This window comes from Macaca nemestrina, chromosome 11 (genome assembly GCF_043159975.1).
Source record: "Macaca nemestrina isolate mMacNem1 chromosome 11, mMacNem.hap1, whole genome shotgun sequence".
NCBI lineage: Eukaryota > Metazoa > Chordata > Mammalia > Primates > Cercopithecidae > Macaca > Macaca nemestrina.
The window spans coordinates 63,836,876-63,853,946 of NC_092135.1; the positions used below are offsets into that span (position 1 = coordinate 63,836,876).

Genomic DNA, 17,071 nt, shown 5'->3' on the forward strand with positions numbered 1-17,071 from the left:
TACTCTGATTATCACACATCGACATGTCAGGAAGTGGTATCTCCTGACTCCATGGGGAGAGGACAACAGAAGCTTTACATTTGGGAACCTATCAGACCTCACCCTGTGCATCTTTTCCTGTTGCTGATTTGGGTTAGTATCCTGTTGCTATAATAAAACTGTAATTTTAAGCCTAGTGCTTTCTTGAGTTCTGTAATTCATTCTAGTAAATGAATGAAACTGAGGGACCTCCACATTTGCAGCTAGTCAAAAGCACAGGAGGCTCTAGGAATGCCCAAATCTGTGGCTGGTGTCTGAAGTGAGGGCAATTTTATGGAAGACTGTGCCCTTAACCTGTGATGTTTGGCCCAACTCCAACTAGTTGGTGTCAGAAGTCATTTCAGTTGGCAATTTAGCAAAAATGCTACTATTTAGACACATGCTAGCAGTATTTCACATGATTTAAGGGTGCTCTTCCTTTTTTTAACTTTTGGTTACTAGAAATTGTATTTTTTATTTCAATAGGTTTTTGGGGAACAGGCGGTATTTGGTTACATGAATAAGTTATTTGGTGGTGATTTCTGAAATTCTGGTGCACTCATCACCCAGTCACTGTATCCAATGTATACAGTCTTTTATCCCTCCCTCACTCTCTTCCTGCCCTTTCCCCTAAGTCCCCAAAGTCCATTGTATCATTCTTATGTAAGACTGTTCTTCTTAAAAATGGGATTAATATAAGAAATTTTCATGACTAGAGACTTTAACGATTAAGTATTACTAGATTGTGACTTACTCATATAAATTTTCACAATATAAAATAAACACTTAATAAATTATAGGAATCAAAGTCCCAGTCTAATTATATAGTGGGTGATACCCCTTCCAATTAGGAGAAAAGCTGAAATATCCTGTGGTTTAATGGTACAATTCAATCAGAAGGTATTAGTATTACTTCTTACAACTGAAATATTTTAGAGGTAAAACCACCCTCTGTCATCATCTAAATGTTTTTAATAGCTAAAACAGAAGTCTGTAATTTCCACAATCTATAAGGAATCCAAACAAATCATCAAGAAAAAAATAATCCCATTAAAAAGTGGGCAAATGACATGAATAGACATTTCCCAAAAGAAGATACACAGATGGCCAACAAACATTTAAAAAAATGCTCAACATTGCTGATCATCAGGGAAATGTAAATTAAAACTATAGTTAGGGACCACCTTACCACAGCCAGAACAGCCACTATTACAAAGGCAAAAAAAAAAAAAAGACGGCATGGATGTGGTCAAAGGGAACACTTATACATTGCTGGTGGGAATGTAAATTAGTACAACCTCTTTGGAGAATAGTATGAAGATTTCTCAAAGTAGTAGAAAGTAGATTTACCATTCAATCCAGCAATCCCACTACTGGATATCTATCCAAAGGAAAAGAAGTCATCATATCAAAAAGTCACCTGCACGTGTATGTTTATTGCAGTACAATTCATAACTGCAAAGATATAGAACCAACATAAGTGCCCATCAACCGATGAGTGGATAAAGAAAATGTGGTATATATACACCACAGAATACTACTTAGCTGCGTAAAAAAAAAAAAAAAAAAAAAAAGAAATAATGTGTTTTATAGCAACCTGGATGGAACTGGAGGCCATTACTCTAAATAAAGTAACTGAGGAATGGAACACCAAATACTGTTATGTTCTCACTTATAAGTAGTAGCTAAGCTATGGGTATAAAGGCAAACAGAATGATATAGTGGACGTTGGAGACTTAGAAGAGGCAGGATGGGAAGAGGGTGTGAGATAGAAAGCTTCATATTGGGTACAATGTACAGTACTCACGTGATGGGTGCACTAAAATTCCAGACTTCAGCACTATACAATTCATCCATGTAACCAAAAACTATTTGTACCCAACACAAATAAAAAATTGAAATAAAAAATTAAAAAATAAAGAAAACAGAGGTCCAAAGAAACAGTAAAGGCAATCTCATCACTCCATTATATAACAGGAAATAACTTTATGAAAAAACCTTTTAAGCTGGTTTCTGCTCTTACAGTTTTACAAACTTTATTTACTTTTATAGCATTCGGTTGGCAAAGGTACATATAGACAAGCATGATATGATGGCCTTTTTAAATTTTTATTTTATTTTTATTTTTTTGAGACGGAGTCTTGTTCTGTCGCCCAGGCTGGAGTGCAGTGGCGCGATCTCGGCTCACTGCAAGCTCCGCCTCCCGGGTTCACGCCATTCTCCTGCCTCAGCCTCCCGAGCAGCTGGAACTACAGGCGCCCGCCACTATGCCTCGCTATTTTTTTGTATTTTCAGTAGAGACGGGGTTTCACCATGTTAGCCAGATGGTCTCGATCTCCTGACCTCGTCCTCGTGATTTGCCCACCTCTGCCTCCCAAAGTGCTGGGATTACAGGCGTGAGCCACGGCGCCAGGCTCAGTCTTTTTTTTTTTTGGAGACAGGGTCTCACTCCCCTCACCCACACTGAAGTGCAGTGGCGTGATCCTGGCTCACTGCAGCCTCAACCTCTCTGGGCTCAGGTGATCCTCCCACTTCAGCCTTCTGAGTAGCTGGGACTACAGGCACGTGCTGCCAAGCCCAGCTAATTTTTGTATTTTTTTGTAGAGATGAGGTGTCACCATGTTGCCCAGGCTGGTCTTGAACTCCCAGGCTCAAGTAATCTGCTCACTTTGGCCTCCCAAAGTGCTGGGATTACAGGTGTGAGCCACCGTGCCCTGCCATGATGGTCTATTTCTATGTGTAAAGTCATGTATTTGTCTGTGCCTTAGAAAACTAAGGTTATAACTGAGTCATTTTTATTTTAAGCTATCCATAACTATTCACAGAAACTAAACAAGAATTACTCAGTACTTTTCATTAGGGCCTGAAATCTGGCAAATGTTGCATTTGGTTATACCAGTAAAAACACAACCATGGATTAACGACTGTAAAATCTTAATGCTAGTTTCCAGTAATTTCTGACAGACTTTTTTTAAAGTGGTACAACTGCATTTTCCCAGCAATTCACTTAAGCCACACAAGTTTATAGTAATTTTTAAAGGATTAAATAGTAAGTTATGCAATTCTATTTTGGATTAAAATTACTTATCTATGCATATACAAAATGTACATGTTATGTGACTATTCTCTTATATACAGAGTGCTTAATTTAATCACACTTGTTTTTATCAACATCAGAATAAAAAGGTTAAAAGTTTTTAAGGTATACTCTACCTGACAAATATTTCACTTTTGCTATTAGGAAGACAGTTTGTAGAAGACCTGGAACAGTTCTTACTACGGTCTCCAGGACTGAGACACAACGCCTGAGAAGTGGACAAAGAGGTTGCCCAGGACTTGCAGGCTAAACAAAACAAATCAGCAGATCATTTTATAAGTGTAAAATAATATTTAGCTAAAAATAAACATATATTAATTTTAGTATAACTAACCAAACTATACATATTTTTCTAAAATTTCTTTGATTTCACTTATTTCCTAATATCTTTACTATGACTTAACTAATACTAATTTATTTCCCTGGGATCTATGAACACACAATACAAATAATGGCTCTTATTCAGCAAAATAATTATGAAACTATTATACAATTACTAAATGGATAACATATCAAGTGAGTATATCTGTTCAAAACTTTTATCAGATAAATATATCTGTTAAAGGAAAGATAACTGAGAGGTAGAGTTTCTTGCTAGAATTGACACAGTCAAGGCAGTAAGTGTTCAAATTCTAGATATGCCTTGTGATTTGCTCAATTCAATTACTCTCATTATCCCCTAGAGTACTGTGAAGCCAGTTTTTAAAGAATTCAGATTTCCCCCACTGGTAAACAGAAGGTAGAACGCTCACTATATTAAACTAAATGTCTCATACCTTTACATTCCCCGCTCTTCAGCCTGGCATGTTTTAGACCCTCAAAGTTTTCCTTTCAATTAATAATGAGTATGATAATTAAAGTGATACTAGAACACTGCTTAATTCTTTTCACTGTTTCTTATTCTTATAATGGCTGTCTACCCAACCAACCTTTATCCAATGGTCATCCAATCACAAGTTTAGTACTGTGATATCAGAATTTAAATATAAAATGTTCATCCCTCCTGCTTTGCCTTACTACGGCTGTTTCTTTATATGAGGCTGATCCTCTCCACCCCACGCCCCCTGACACATAAAGATCTTTAACTGGACTGTGCCTTCTTATGGAAAATCACTCCTATAACGAGCCATTATTACTAACAAGAAAGTGCTACAACTTACACACACACAATGTATCGCTCAAAAAGATAATCAGAATATGATACTATTGCCTAGAATACTTCAATTTCTTTAAATTCTTCACATATTATCTATATAATAAAATTTAACACTCTATAATACCTATACAGTTCTACTGGTAGTTTCTTATTTAGTTTTGCTTCTTTTATAGGCCTAAGGGTTTTTATGTGTCTTGAAGATAAGATTTTTATGCTTCTTTGCACAATAATAGATACACAGCAAATAGTTTAAAAATATGTATTTTTTTCAGCCTAAGTAAAAATAGTGAAAGTGTAAGTGATGGTGAGGTTCTGATAATGTTCTTTGTCACCTGCTAAGAATGAGTTATTGAGAACCATCATTTTACTGCAAACAATTTCAATGTGCAATCATAGAAAAAATAGTTATGCAGACAATCTTTAAGATATCATTTGTTCAACTAAAATTCTAAACAAAACAATGTCTATAAAAGGGTCAAAGAAGTAGGAACAGAGCTAAAGAGACAATTCTGCCTTTCTCATATTTCCCTATGAAAATAGAATCACATACGCTGATTACTTTCTATCATGCTGGTAAAGGAAAACAGAATTTCCTGGTAAAGGAAAATAGGATGTCTAGTTGAACTAGAGACCCAACTACCACTTAATGCATTATTTCTTGTTCTATTACAGTTTATTCTCAGCACATCTGATAGAGAAATCCATTAAAACACTGGGTTAAAGTGTTGACTTGCATCATGCTGGAAGCCTTTTGGTGACTCCCCATTGTATCCCATTGTACTCAGAATTAAAGCCAAAGGAGTTATAAGAACTGCTATGGCCCTACCTGGGCTCGTCTCCTTGGGAACCTCATCTCTGACTACTCTCCTCCTCCTCACCCTGCCCTAGCCACATTTGTCTCCTCGAGTCCCTTTGGGCTTCTGTACCAGCTGCTCCCATTGTCCGAAACACTCTACCATATTTTCACATGTTCTGTGATGGTTAATACTGTCAACTTGATTTTACTGCAGGACGCAAAGTGTTGATTCTGGGTGTGTCTGTGAGGATGTTGCCAAAGGAGATTAACATTTGAGCCAATAGGCTGAGAAAGGCAGACCCACCCTCATTTGGGTGGGCACTGTCTAATCAGCTGCCAGCATGGCCAGAATATAAAGCAGGGAGAAAAACATGAAAAGACTAGACAGGCTTAGCCTCCAAGTCTACATCTTTCTCTCATGCTGGATGCTTCCTGCCCTTGAACATCAGACTCCAGGTTCTTCAGCTTTGGGACTAGGACTGGCTTCTTTGCTCCCCAGCTTACAGACAGCCTACTGTGGGACAATGTGATCGTGTGAGTTAATACTCCTTAATAAACTCCCATATGTATATAAGAAGTATATATATAAACTCCCATATATATACACACACATACTATTCGTTATATACACTATTCATTTTATATATATATATTAGTTTTATATATATATACACACACACACACACACACACCCCTATTTTTAAGTCTTTGTTCAGATCTTACCCTCTTCATGAGGCCTATCCTGACCACTGTATCTAAAATCACCATCACCCCACCATGCTCTATTATTTTCTCCTGTCATTTTCTAAACATAGTATACAATTGACTTCATTATATTATCTGTCTCCTCCCGCTGGAATACATGCCTCAGGGGAAAGGAATGTAGTTTGTTTTACATGGGTATTTCCCCAGCTCCAAGTAGAGTGCTAGGTACTCTATAAACATTCGTAGAATGAATCCAGAATACTAGATTAATACCGAAAAAAACGTATTCCAACTTCCAAGCAAGTGAAATGGATTATGACTGGGGAGTCTGAGGTCAATCCCAGGTACAATTCTCTGAGGGTTTAAGTTTAAAAAATAAATAGCAATGAAAGCCTAGAAAAGGACACGATAATCGAAAAGGCTATATGGGTTCCCTAAGGGAAGGTCATTTTCCTTATTCCCCATGTTAACACAGTTACCAAAGCTGTAGATCAGGGAGAATGCTAAGAAGTTTGCTTTCAGCAATAGAATGCTTGATAGTGCCTGCCCTGATATCCTTGTGTTGAATGTGAGCTGAATACAGTAAAGTTAGGACGTCTGTATCTGCTTACTATCTGTAATAAGAGTGCTGACTAATAAATCCACATCAATTTGGAAAGAACTCTCTGGTAGTACAACATAGGGTTTTATCTTCAGGTCTACTCAAAACTTGGAAGAGAACATTATAGTAACAGTTATCGCAGAGCTAGATAAGGCAGATGACAGATGACAATAAAGATCCATTTAAAATAGGTGACAATCATGATCCACAAGGAATATGATAACATGGAATGGATATGATAACATGGAATGGATATGATAACATGGAATGAATCTGAATTCATTTCATGAGATGAATCTGAAAAGATAAAATTTCATAGAATAAATGTAGAGTCCTACATTTGCGTCCAAAGGTACAACAAGAGACTGAAAGTTTTTAATTAACTGTTGATTCAAGAGAGGTAATTAATGTAATGTGATTTATAAAAAGAAAGTTGGATGGACTTCCGGAATAAGGGAGGAAAAGGTCTATTCTAGTTCTTGCAGGTCAAATCCACATCTGGAATAGTGAGCTTAATGAGAGGAACAGACAAAATAAAGAATATCATCAGATTCACAAACAGAATTCTCAAAACTATTTCATATAAAAAATAAATGGCTGGAAACCTGGAGTTGTTTAGTGGAACATGAAAACTAATTGCCAATATCTGAAGGTCTGTGTATGAATGAGGAATGATCCTTGCTCTAAGCAACTGGACTTGCTCTATGTCAATCCAAGGAGCAGAAGGAGGACCAGTAAATGGTCCTTTTTTTTTTTTTTTTTTTTAAACCAAAAGCAGAGTTTGACTTAACACAGGAAATACAGGCTAACAATCATAGTTATATGATAAGAACTTCATTTCTAAGTATGTCCAGATGTGGGATAGGCACTTGACAGTGATGTTACAGACTGGATGCAAATATAATGTAGGTGTCTGAATTAGATGACTTTTAATATTTCTTTAAACTGAAGATTTTAAGATTTTATGAAATACAAATGAATATCTGCAAACCAATACTTTCAGTAGTTGACAGCAGTCATTACTAAAAACAGTCTGATTAAAAGCAATTTCAACTAACATAGATACAAATACTACCATTTTAAGATGCCGATATAGTCTAATGCATCAAAGAAAACTTTTAAGTTCTTTCATAAAACATCATGTAAATGCATCCTTGAAAGTAAGTCCCATAATTACTTACCTGCATTGGACAGAAGCTCAGATATTCTGTAACAATTTCCAACAAGAAATCAGGATTTAGCTTTTCAAAATACTGTATGCCAAGAGGCAAACCTTCAATTTGTGAAAAATGAGTGTCCAGGACATCATTTAACAAATTAATAACTTCTTCTTGTTGTTTATTTTTCTTCATGGCAAGAACTGCATGTAAATAGATTAATTCCTAGAAAATAAGTAGTTTTCATAAATTATTCCATTTAGCTATAAAGCCATTTATTTCTACTCAGATTTCAAATGCATATAATGTGCTACTGATACGCAATTATTTGTTCAAACTCAAGTATTAGCTTGAATAGACTTTTAGAATCATTCAGAAGAATAAAGTTTCATTTTGCATGGAGGTAAATTAATAAATTCAATTACATATTAAAATTAGTGTACACTAGTGCTTTCCAGCCATTACAAAACAATAAGACTGATTTATAATTTCATATTTTATAAACAGCTAGCATCGACCATCTGATAAAATACTGTACCGCAGATTTTCCAATGGACTGCTGAATTTCATTTAAAAATTCTAGCTGCTGATCTGCATCCTGTAATTGCCCTTCTATCAGCTGACATTGGATAAATCCTAAAATCAAACAGGAGAAAGACAGTCAAAGTCCACACCAATTCAGGCATGCACTCTTCAAGCTAACATGACAACATTAATAAAACACATTTTCCCCCATCACAATACTTTAACATTTTAGATTAAAAACAACAGAAAGAAAGAAAATGAAAACAGTGAAAAAAAAATAAAATGGGTAGCCTTGGACCTTATAAAATCATTTACTGAAGAATTCATAATTTATAGGAACCACCTTATATAAATCTGTTCTCTCAAGATATTATTTGTGAATTAAAAATTTTATTTTTAAAGACATGACTTTTTCGAATCTGGGCAGTAGAGAACAATTTAAGTTTAGAAAACCATAAAATACTTGTGTTCTTCTCTAATGGCAAGTTAAAAGCAATTGCTACTTGTATCTGTATTATAAATATTTATGAAAACAGTTGTCATACCAACTAGGGCAGACACACTAGTCTCATCAAGTGTCATGGCGGTCTTATACCACTTCAGTGCCTCTTTAACTCTTCCTTGTAAAATCATTTGGTATCCAAGTTCTGTAGCAAATTCTGATTGCTGAGGGTTTAAACTAAAAGCTTTCTCAAGTAACGTTTGAATTTTTTGAAGAATGAGTTGACTACGTCCACACTAAAAAGAAAAAAAGATTATGTAAGATTTCAAAGTCAAACATTTCTACCAAGACTGAAGGATTATTTTTTCTAAATATATATATTATTTGTACTTCACAGCAGTGATGAAAAAGAAAAAAAATAATAATTAAGGAAAAATAAAACTTTCCTATTATCTACACAATGCATCAAGAGTTTATATTCTATCAGAACTTATACATCCTAATGAACATAATGCTTTTACAAAATAACTAGTATGAAAAGTACACTTCTAATGATGTCACTATATAAACATATTTTTTTGAACTCCTTTTCCAAGCTGTCTCATGACTGTTTTATAAACAAGAAAACCATTATTTTATGGTTACATGTGTATATGTGTGTGTGTATACGTGTATAATATACGTATGTTTTTTCTTATTGAATAAAAAACTAGGACTAGGATCTGTTTTCCCCCTAAACACTAGCTATGCCACCAGTGAGAATATTTTAAAAGATCATGCCTTAGAATCTTCTTGAAAAAAATTTCAAGAAATAGCAGTGTTGTTAGAATAAGTACATAACTTTTCAAGACAACAATCTTTAATAGTAAAATACTTATTCAAATGTTTGAACCAACTTATATAATTTTCATAAGCTTAGTAAAAAAGTAATTGAAATAATGTGTCTAGGACTATGATAAGTGAAAAAGGTAAATACCTCCTTAATTCAAAGTTTCGTTATAGCACGGAGTTTTCTTCCTCTAAAGTTTACACAATCTGATATCTTTGTTTTTAAATAAGAAAATTAAGTATAGTCATGTCATTTAACAATTAATATCCTTTATTTTTTTCTTTCAACTTTATGCTTGCTAATTATTTTAACCTTCTTAGTTTAATGAACTTTTCAATATTGTCATTCCTTGTATTGATTTCGAGATTCTACTGTATATTTCTATTTCATTCTTGATTACCTTCTTTTTACTGGGAGCTTATAATAAAAACATTTCTTTCCTATTGTTTTTAAAAAAATAAGCTACCAACCATTTCCTCCACCAAAATGGTCTTTTATACACTTTAAAACTTTTTAAAAATAGTTTTAAAAAACAAAAGCTAAGAGCAATCCTGGTCATAAATCTATGCTCTGATGAAAATAAACCACCTTCTATTTCCTTTGCCTGGAAGGCACTTGGCTATGCTTAAAAGATCAATAAGTGGCATTTCCTCCACGAAGCCTCCATCAGGGCTTCTTATAGCTGGAAACCACATCTCCTCTAAACTGCCTTTCTTAGGAGTATGTCATATATTTAAATACATATTTGCACTCTAGGCCATATGCTCTTCCCTGCTTCCACCTTTTCCACTTATTTTATGCCCTCTACTATAGATAACAGAGCTCTGGTACATGGTAGGCACTCTCACAGTTCTGCTGAAGGCAAGTGTAATGTTATAGAAAAGTTGAGCATTCTGTGGTTCCATGGCATCCAATGCATTTCCCAAGTTTTCCAGCTTGGTGGAAGCCTAAAACAAAAGCAACTGGTATTAACTTTAAAATACACTAAGTAAAAACAACATAATACATGCACATATATGCTAACAAAGCATAACCCGACTAGTATTTTAAAAGACCTTTGCTTTTATATATTCCTCCTCCTCCAATGGATGATTATATGTTATAAAACATATTTAAGGTTCTAACAAACTCAGTAATTATAAATGTGTTTTAGAATGTGTTTCTTTAATACTTGTTATTGAATGGAAACCTTTGGATAGGCAAAGACACCCATAATATTTCATTAACTGTACATGCCCAGCTCCCCCTCCAACAGTTAATTCATGACACAAATGAAATACAAATGATAATGTATTTACAAATTATATGAGATCAGCCCTTCAACTGCCTCTATAGACTGGTTTATAATCAAAATATTTTCTAGAATAGAAAAAATTATTACGGTACTTAGTACAAGTAATTTCAATGCCTGGAAAATTTACCCCTACTAAGATACTCCTAGTATTTACTGAAGTATCTATCAGGCACTGTCACATTAACCAATTTAACCACACTAAACACAATGCAAATCTACTACATGTTATACTAATACTATTTCCTTCAGATTAGAGTTTGGCACTCCATGATCCAATCTATAGTCAATGTGTTCACTACTACAGAAACAGATATACTTTATTATAAGGTACAATGGGATTTTATCCTAAGCCCATTTAATTTTCGCAAATTCAGTTAAATTGTAAATATACTATAAATTACATTTTGCATACATATTTTTTCATATCTAGTATCACTGGTTACATTAATCATACACAGGAGTTTCATACAGAAAGCCATATATACTATAATTAATGATTTAAGGGATTTTCAAGGGTAATGTTAATCGTATAATATTTTTGCTTTACTAATAGATTTTAGAAGCTGACTTCTTTGTTAAGGTATAGTCTCATAATCAACTAAAAACTACCATGACATATAGTCTAAAAGAGAACTTCAAGGCTTTAATGTATATGCACATGCACACACGTGTGTGTGTGTATGTGGGTGTGTATGTGTAATGAAATATATTTTTTAATATAGGAAACTAAAATAATACAATGCCACTTACCTTCTCTATATCCCCCTCCCTACACACATAGTAGAGTGCCTGCATTCTCAGTGCTTCCACATTTTGGCTATCTTGGAGCAGCAACCTGCAGGAAAACAATTTAGTTAATGTCAAAATAAATTTATATATTTTCTTTTATTTGAGGGCATGAAAAGTTGGTTTGCTTGCCTCACTATTCCACTGATCAAAATAAGTAATTTTCATTAGTAAAATGATATCTGCTTTGTGAAACTTATCAACTTTATTATTTAAACAAATAAAAGTCTCTGGAATTTAATTTGTAATATGTTTTTAAGAGATATGAATAGATTATACTAGTCTCATTAAATCTTGTGGCAATCCTAAATGAAGTATTAGCTAACTATATACAACAGCATAGTAAAAGAATAATTCACTTTAACCAGGCTGATTTATTACAGGAATTCCAGGAATGCAAAGCTGGGTCAAACATTACAATACCTACTAATGTTATTCACAACAACAGATTCCTATGTGATAAAAACAAATGAGAAAATATTACATTAAAAAATCCTATTAATAAATGGAACAAAAAGCAAAAAGAAAAAAATAACAAGCATAAACTTAAGAAACATGCAAAAGCTATAAAATTCCTATGAAACTGTACTCAGGGACATTTTTCAAAAGAACTGAACCAAAAAGGTAACGCCCTAGACTTCTCTTATCATGGATGATGTGGTACATATCACAATTACTGGTTCCAGTTTTTTAACCCTCCCTGAGTACGTGCCTTCTGCCATGTAACTAACTACAAAAGTTGGAGTGTACCCTACTGCTTCTTGACTAGGGACTTGGACATTTTTCTTATATTGGCCAATGGAATGTGGGCAGGAATAGCAGTGTACCAGCCTAAATTGTAGAGGCACTGCATACTTCTGCTTGTTCTCTTGCACCTGCTATCAGTATAAGAAGAATTCCCTCTGAGTAGCGGCTGCCACTTGTTGTGAGTCCGGGGGAAAACACTCTTGGAGGTGACAAGAGTCCAAACTGCAATGATGTGCCACACTCACCCAGCTGGATCTGAACTGAAGCAGGGCCCCAGCCAAGCCCTGCCTGAGATCAGCAGACCCTTGATGACCCACAAAAATGTGAGGAAAGAATACTTATTATTATATGTCCTGACATTTGTGGTTGTTTGCTATACACCAATAGCGGCCTGATATAATAATGCTCATTTTTGGTTAAGAAAAATTTTTTTCCCACAAATGACTACAAATTTAATGTAATTCAAACCAAAATCTTCTACAGTTTCTTTTTTATTATTTTGTAAATTGATTATGACAGTCAAGAACAAAAAAAAAGAGCCAACAAAACTGTTATAAGAGAAACATGGCGAAACTCTGTCTCTACTAAAAATACAAAAAAATTAGCAGGGTGTGGCGATGGGTGGCTGTAATCCCAGATACTCGGGAGGCTGAGGCATAAGAATCACTTGAACCCAGAAGGCCGAGCTTGCAGTGAGCCAAGATAATGCCATTGCACTCCAGTCTGGGCAACAGAGCAAGATTCTGTCTCAAAAAAACAAAAACAAAAAACCAAAAACCATGATGGAGAACTTGCGATAAAAATTATCAGAGTCCATCAAAAAGGAGAGAGTAGGCTCACTTAAAAAAAAAAAAACATATTTAGAACCAGTTATATACCAAAGAAAAGAGCTTTTAGCATATGAAAAGTTGCTCAATCTCAATACAATAAAATAAATGAAAATAAAAATAAGACACCTCTGTTTCAGATGGCTTAGAAAAAAAAACAAAAAACAAACAAAAACACACACACACACACTGAAAATGGCCAGAATTGGTGAGGATAAGGTAAGGGAACATTCAATCGACTACTGGTAGGAGTGTAAATTAGTATGATTTCTTAGAGCAATGTGGCAGTGCCTATCAAAATTTTAAATTTATATACTTGAGGCAGAGACTACAATTTGTCTCCTTAAATCCATTCTCTCCTTATTTGCTTGGGCATGTGGCTAGTCAACACTTCCCAGACATCTTTGCATTTAGAGGTGGTCAACGTGAAATAAAATAATACATTCAATTTTTGGGCCTGGGCTTTTATAAAAAGTGGAATGACTTCTCTACATTATCTTTCCCTTTCTGCCAGCTGTTATGAGGTCTTAGGAGATGGCAGGATTGCAAGATGGAAGGAGTCTAGGTCTGTTAAAAACAGTGTGGAGCAAAGCTGCCTGATCACTTCTAACATTTACCTAAAACAGTTACATATGGGAAAACATTCTTCTATTATACTGAATCATTATATGTTTAGATCTACTTTTGTAGCAGCTTAGCCCACCCTAACAAATACAGTATCTTGGATTCAACAATCTCTCCTTTGGGAAACTTCTCTGCATATATAGTCCTACCTGTGTTCAAAGAGGTATGTGTGTATGCGTGTGTGCACACTGCACTATACTGAACACTGAAAAATTGGAAACAGCTTAGGTGTATACCAATGGGGAGAGATTAAATAAATTATTTGTGTTTTCAATTCACAGATTGCTACTCAGTTTTAAAATGATTAGGAAAAGGAAGAAATACATAGATGTTCACAGATGACAGGAACATCTATGTAGAAAATCTAAAAGAATCAATTTTAAAACCTCCTGGAATCAACAAGTGATTATAGCAAGATTGTAGGCTATAAGGTTAATACATAACATCAACTGCTTTCCTATGTGCTAGCAATGAACAAACGGTATATGAAATTAAAAACACAGTAACATTTACATTAGCACTCCTTAAAGTAAAATACTTAGGTACATATAAATCTAACAAAATATGTGCAAGATGTCTATGAGGAAAATTTTAAAATTCTGACAAAAGAAATCAAAGAAAAACCAAATAAAGAGAGAGATATTCCATGTCATGGATGCAAAGACAATATAAGATGTTAGTTCTTCCCAATTTGATCTATAAACTCATTCAATGCAATCCCAATCAAAATCCCAGCAAGTTATTTTGTGGATATTGACAAACTGATCCTAAAGTTTATACAGAGTGGGAAAAAACCCAGAACAACAATATACTATTGAAAGAAAAGAGCAAATTTAGAAGTCTGACATTAGTTGACCTCAAAACTTACTATAAAGCTTCAGTAATCAAGACAGTAGTGTGGTATTGGTGAAAGAACAAACAGGTCAATGGAACAGGGTAGAAATCACAGAAATAGACCCACATAGATAGTAAACTGATCTTTGACAAAAGAGCAAGGACAATGCAATGGAGAAAAGACACTCTTTTCAATAAATGGCACTGGAAAAACTGGACATCCACATGGAAAAAAGGAATATAGATACAGACCTCACCTTCTTCACAAAAATCCATCTGAAATAGATCACAGAGCTAAATGTAAAACATAAAACTATAAAATTCCTAGAAGATAAAACAGGAGAAAATCTGATGGCCTATGGTTTGATGATGGCATTTTAGATACAACACAAAAGGCATAGTTCATGAAAGAAAGAGGTGATAAGCTGCACTTCATTAAAATTAAAAATTTCTGCTCTGTGAAAGACAAGCCACAGACTGGGAGAAAATATTTATCAGATAAAGATATACCTGATAAAGGATGGTTTTCCAAAATATACAGAGAACTCTTTAATCCAAAGAATAAGAAAACAACCAACCAATTAAAAGATGGGCCAAAGACCTTAATAGACACCTAACCAAACAAGATATACAGACTGCAAATAAGCATATTTAAAAATGCTCCACGTCATATCACCAGGGAAATGCAAATTAAAATTAAAATAACAATGAGATACCTCTAGAAACCCATTAGAATGGCCAAAATCCAGAACACTGGCAACATCAAATGCTGATGCAGATGTTTTAAAGCAAGAGAAACTCTCATTCATTGCTGGTGGGAATATAATATGGTATAACATCTTTGGAAGATAGTTTGGCAGTTTCTTACAAAACTAAATATGCTCCTACCATATGATTCAGCAATTATGTTCCTTGGTATTTGATCCAAAGGAGTTGAAAACTGATGCCCATACAAAAACCTGCACAAGGTTATAGTAGCTTTATTCATAAATGCCACAATTTGGAAGCAATCAGGATGTCCTTCAATGGATAAACTATGGTACATCCAAACAATGAAATATTATTCAGCACTAAAAAGAAATGAGTTATCAAGTCATGAAAAGACATGGAAGAAAGTTAAATGCATAATACTAAATGAAAGAAGCCAATCTGAAAAGGCTACATATTGCATTATTCTATATTATAGACACTCTGGAAGAGGCAAAACTATAAAGGCAGTAAAAAGAGCAGTGATTGCAAGGAGTTGGGGAGATGGAGGGATATACAGTGGATACACAATAAAGATAATTTTTAGGGAAGTAGAAATATTCTGTATCATACTATAATGGTGGATACATGTCATTACACATTTGTCCAAACCACTAGAATGTACAACACCAAAAGTGAACTGTAATATAAATGATGGGACATTAGGTGACTATGATGTAAGTTCATCCACTGTAACAAATGTACCACTCTGGTGGGAGATGTTGATAATTAGGCAGACTATCTATGTGTGGAGGCAGGAATGTATGGGAAATCTCTGTACCTTCTGTTTAATTTTGCTGTGAGTATAAAAGTACCCTAAAAATACTGTTTATTAAAAAACAATTTGGTGTATCTATGTGAATAAGTATAAAATGATATCTATGGAACACTCTCTTAAAGAGAAAAACAAGTTTAAAAGTACATTATGAGTCTATTTCTTACTTTTAAAACACCCTCAAAATATAAACATATTTTTAAAATATATAGAAACCACACACACACACACACACAGCGCCTAGAAAAAAAAATCTTGACAGATACATACATCAAAAAATTACTAGTGCCCAAATTGTGGCCTTCAAATATCATTTCACACTAAAAGAGATTAGATTGCCCTGGACAAATGACTGATACCTACTTGGGGAAGTAATACACAAAATGAGCCTGGACAGCTTGTCATACCAAATAGCAAAGTAACTATCAAAGACTACTAGGATCACGTCAAAAGGACTTAAGAACAACTTGAAGAAGCTCCTAATAGTCAGAGATAAGACTGTACAATTATAATGACTGAAATGTCCAGAAGCACTCATCTAAATCCATGGCATGTAAAACAAACAAACCTAGGCCACTAATCAATTACCAATGAAGGATGCTAAGGAATTCTTGGCATTTTTTTTTTAAACCTGGAAATAAAGGAAAAGACTTAAGCACCTTATCCTATTTTTCTTATATGAACTACACCACTCAGTAACTAATCAGGAGATGAGAAGTTTTTCTTTATAGGTATTCTAGCTAAGAAACAAAGAAAGAATGATAGAATTCAAATGTAATCCTACTATAATCCCTAAGAATCAAGCACTTAGGTATTGAGCATGAATAACTGCTGATACCACAAAAAGAGAGAGACAAGCAGACATTCTGTCACTGTGATGAAACACAACAGTACCACTCATGAAGTAATTGCCAAAACAATAAAACTTAATGTGAATTTAACCAAACCTCCAGATCCAACCACCAACTACAGAGGATAAAGCAACAAGTTGTACTACACCATGGCAGACAAACAACAAAATCCAGATCATGGAAAACGCTACAGGACAAAACACTGGTTTCTTTACCTTAAAAAGAAGGCAAGAAGAAAAAGAGAAGGGAAACAGGGAAAT

General features: G+C 34.4%; 1 protein-coding gene across 16 annotated transcripts in view; it reads right to left on the bottom strand.

Moving 5' to 3' along the window:
• Positions 1–17,071, bottom strand: part of LOC105483310 (tetratricopeptide repeat domain 21B) — a 98,627-nt gene that overhangs the window by 66,406 nt on the left and 15,150 nt on the right. For all 16 annotated transcript variants that reach the window (XR_011609834.1, XR_011609841.1, XR_011609835.1 and 13 more), the window contains 6 exons: positions 11,371–11,455; positions 10,175–10,273; positions 8,601–8,793; positions 8,069–8,166; positions 7,555–7,755; positions 3,232–3,361 (listed from right to left, as the gene is read on the bottom strand). Coding sequence is in view for 5 of the 16 variants with exons in the window: in XM_011744116.3 (XP_011742418.2) it covers positions 3,232–3,361; positions 7,555–7,755; positions 8,069–8,166; positions 8,601–8,793; positions 10,175–10,273; positions 11,371–11,455 (806 nt within the window). In the remaining 11 variants the exon portion in view is untranslated. The remainder of the gene's footprint in view (positions 1–3,231; positions 3,362–7,554; positions 7,756–8,068; positions 8,167–8,600; positions 8,794–10,174; positions 10,274–11,370; positions 11,456–17,071) is intronic.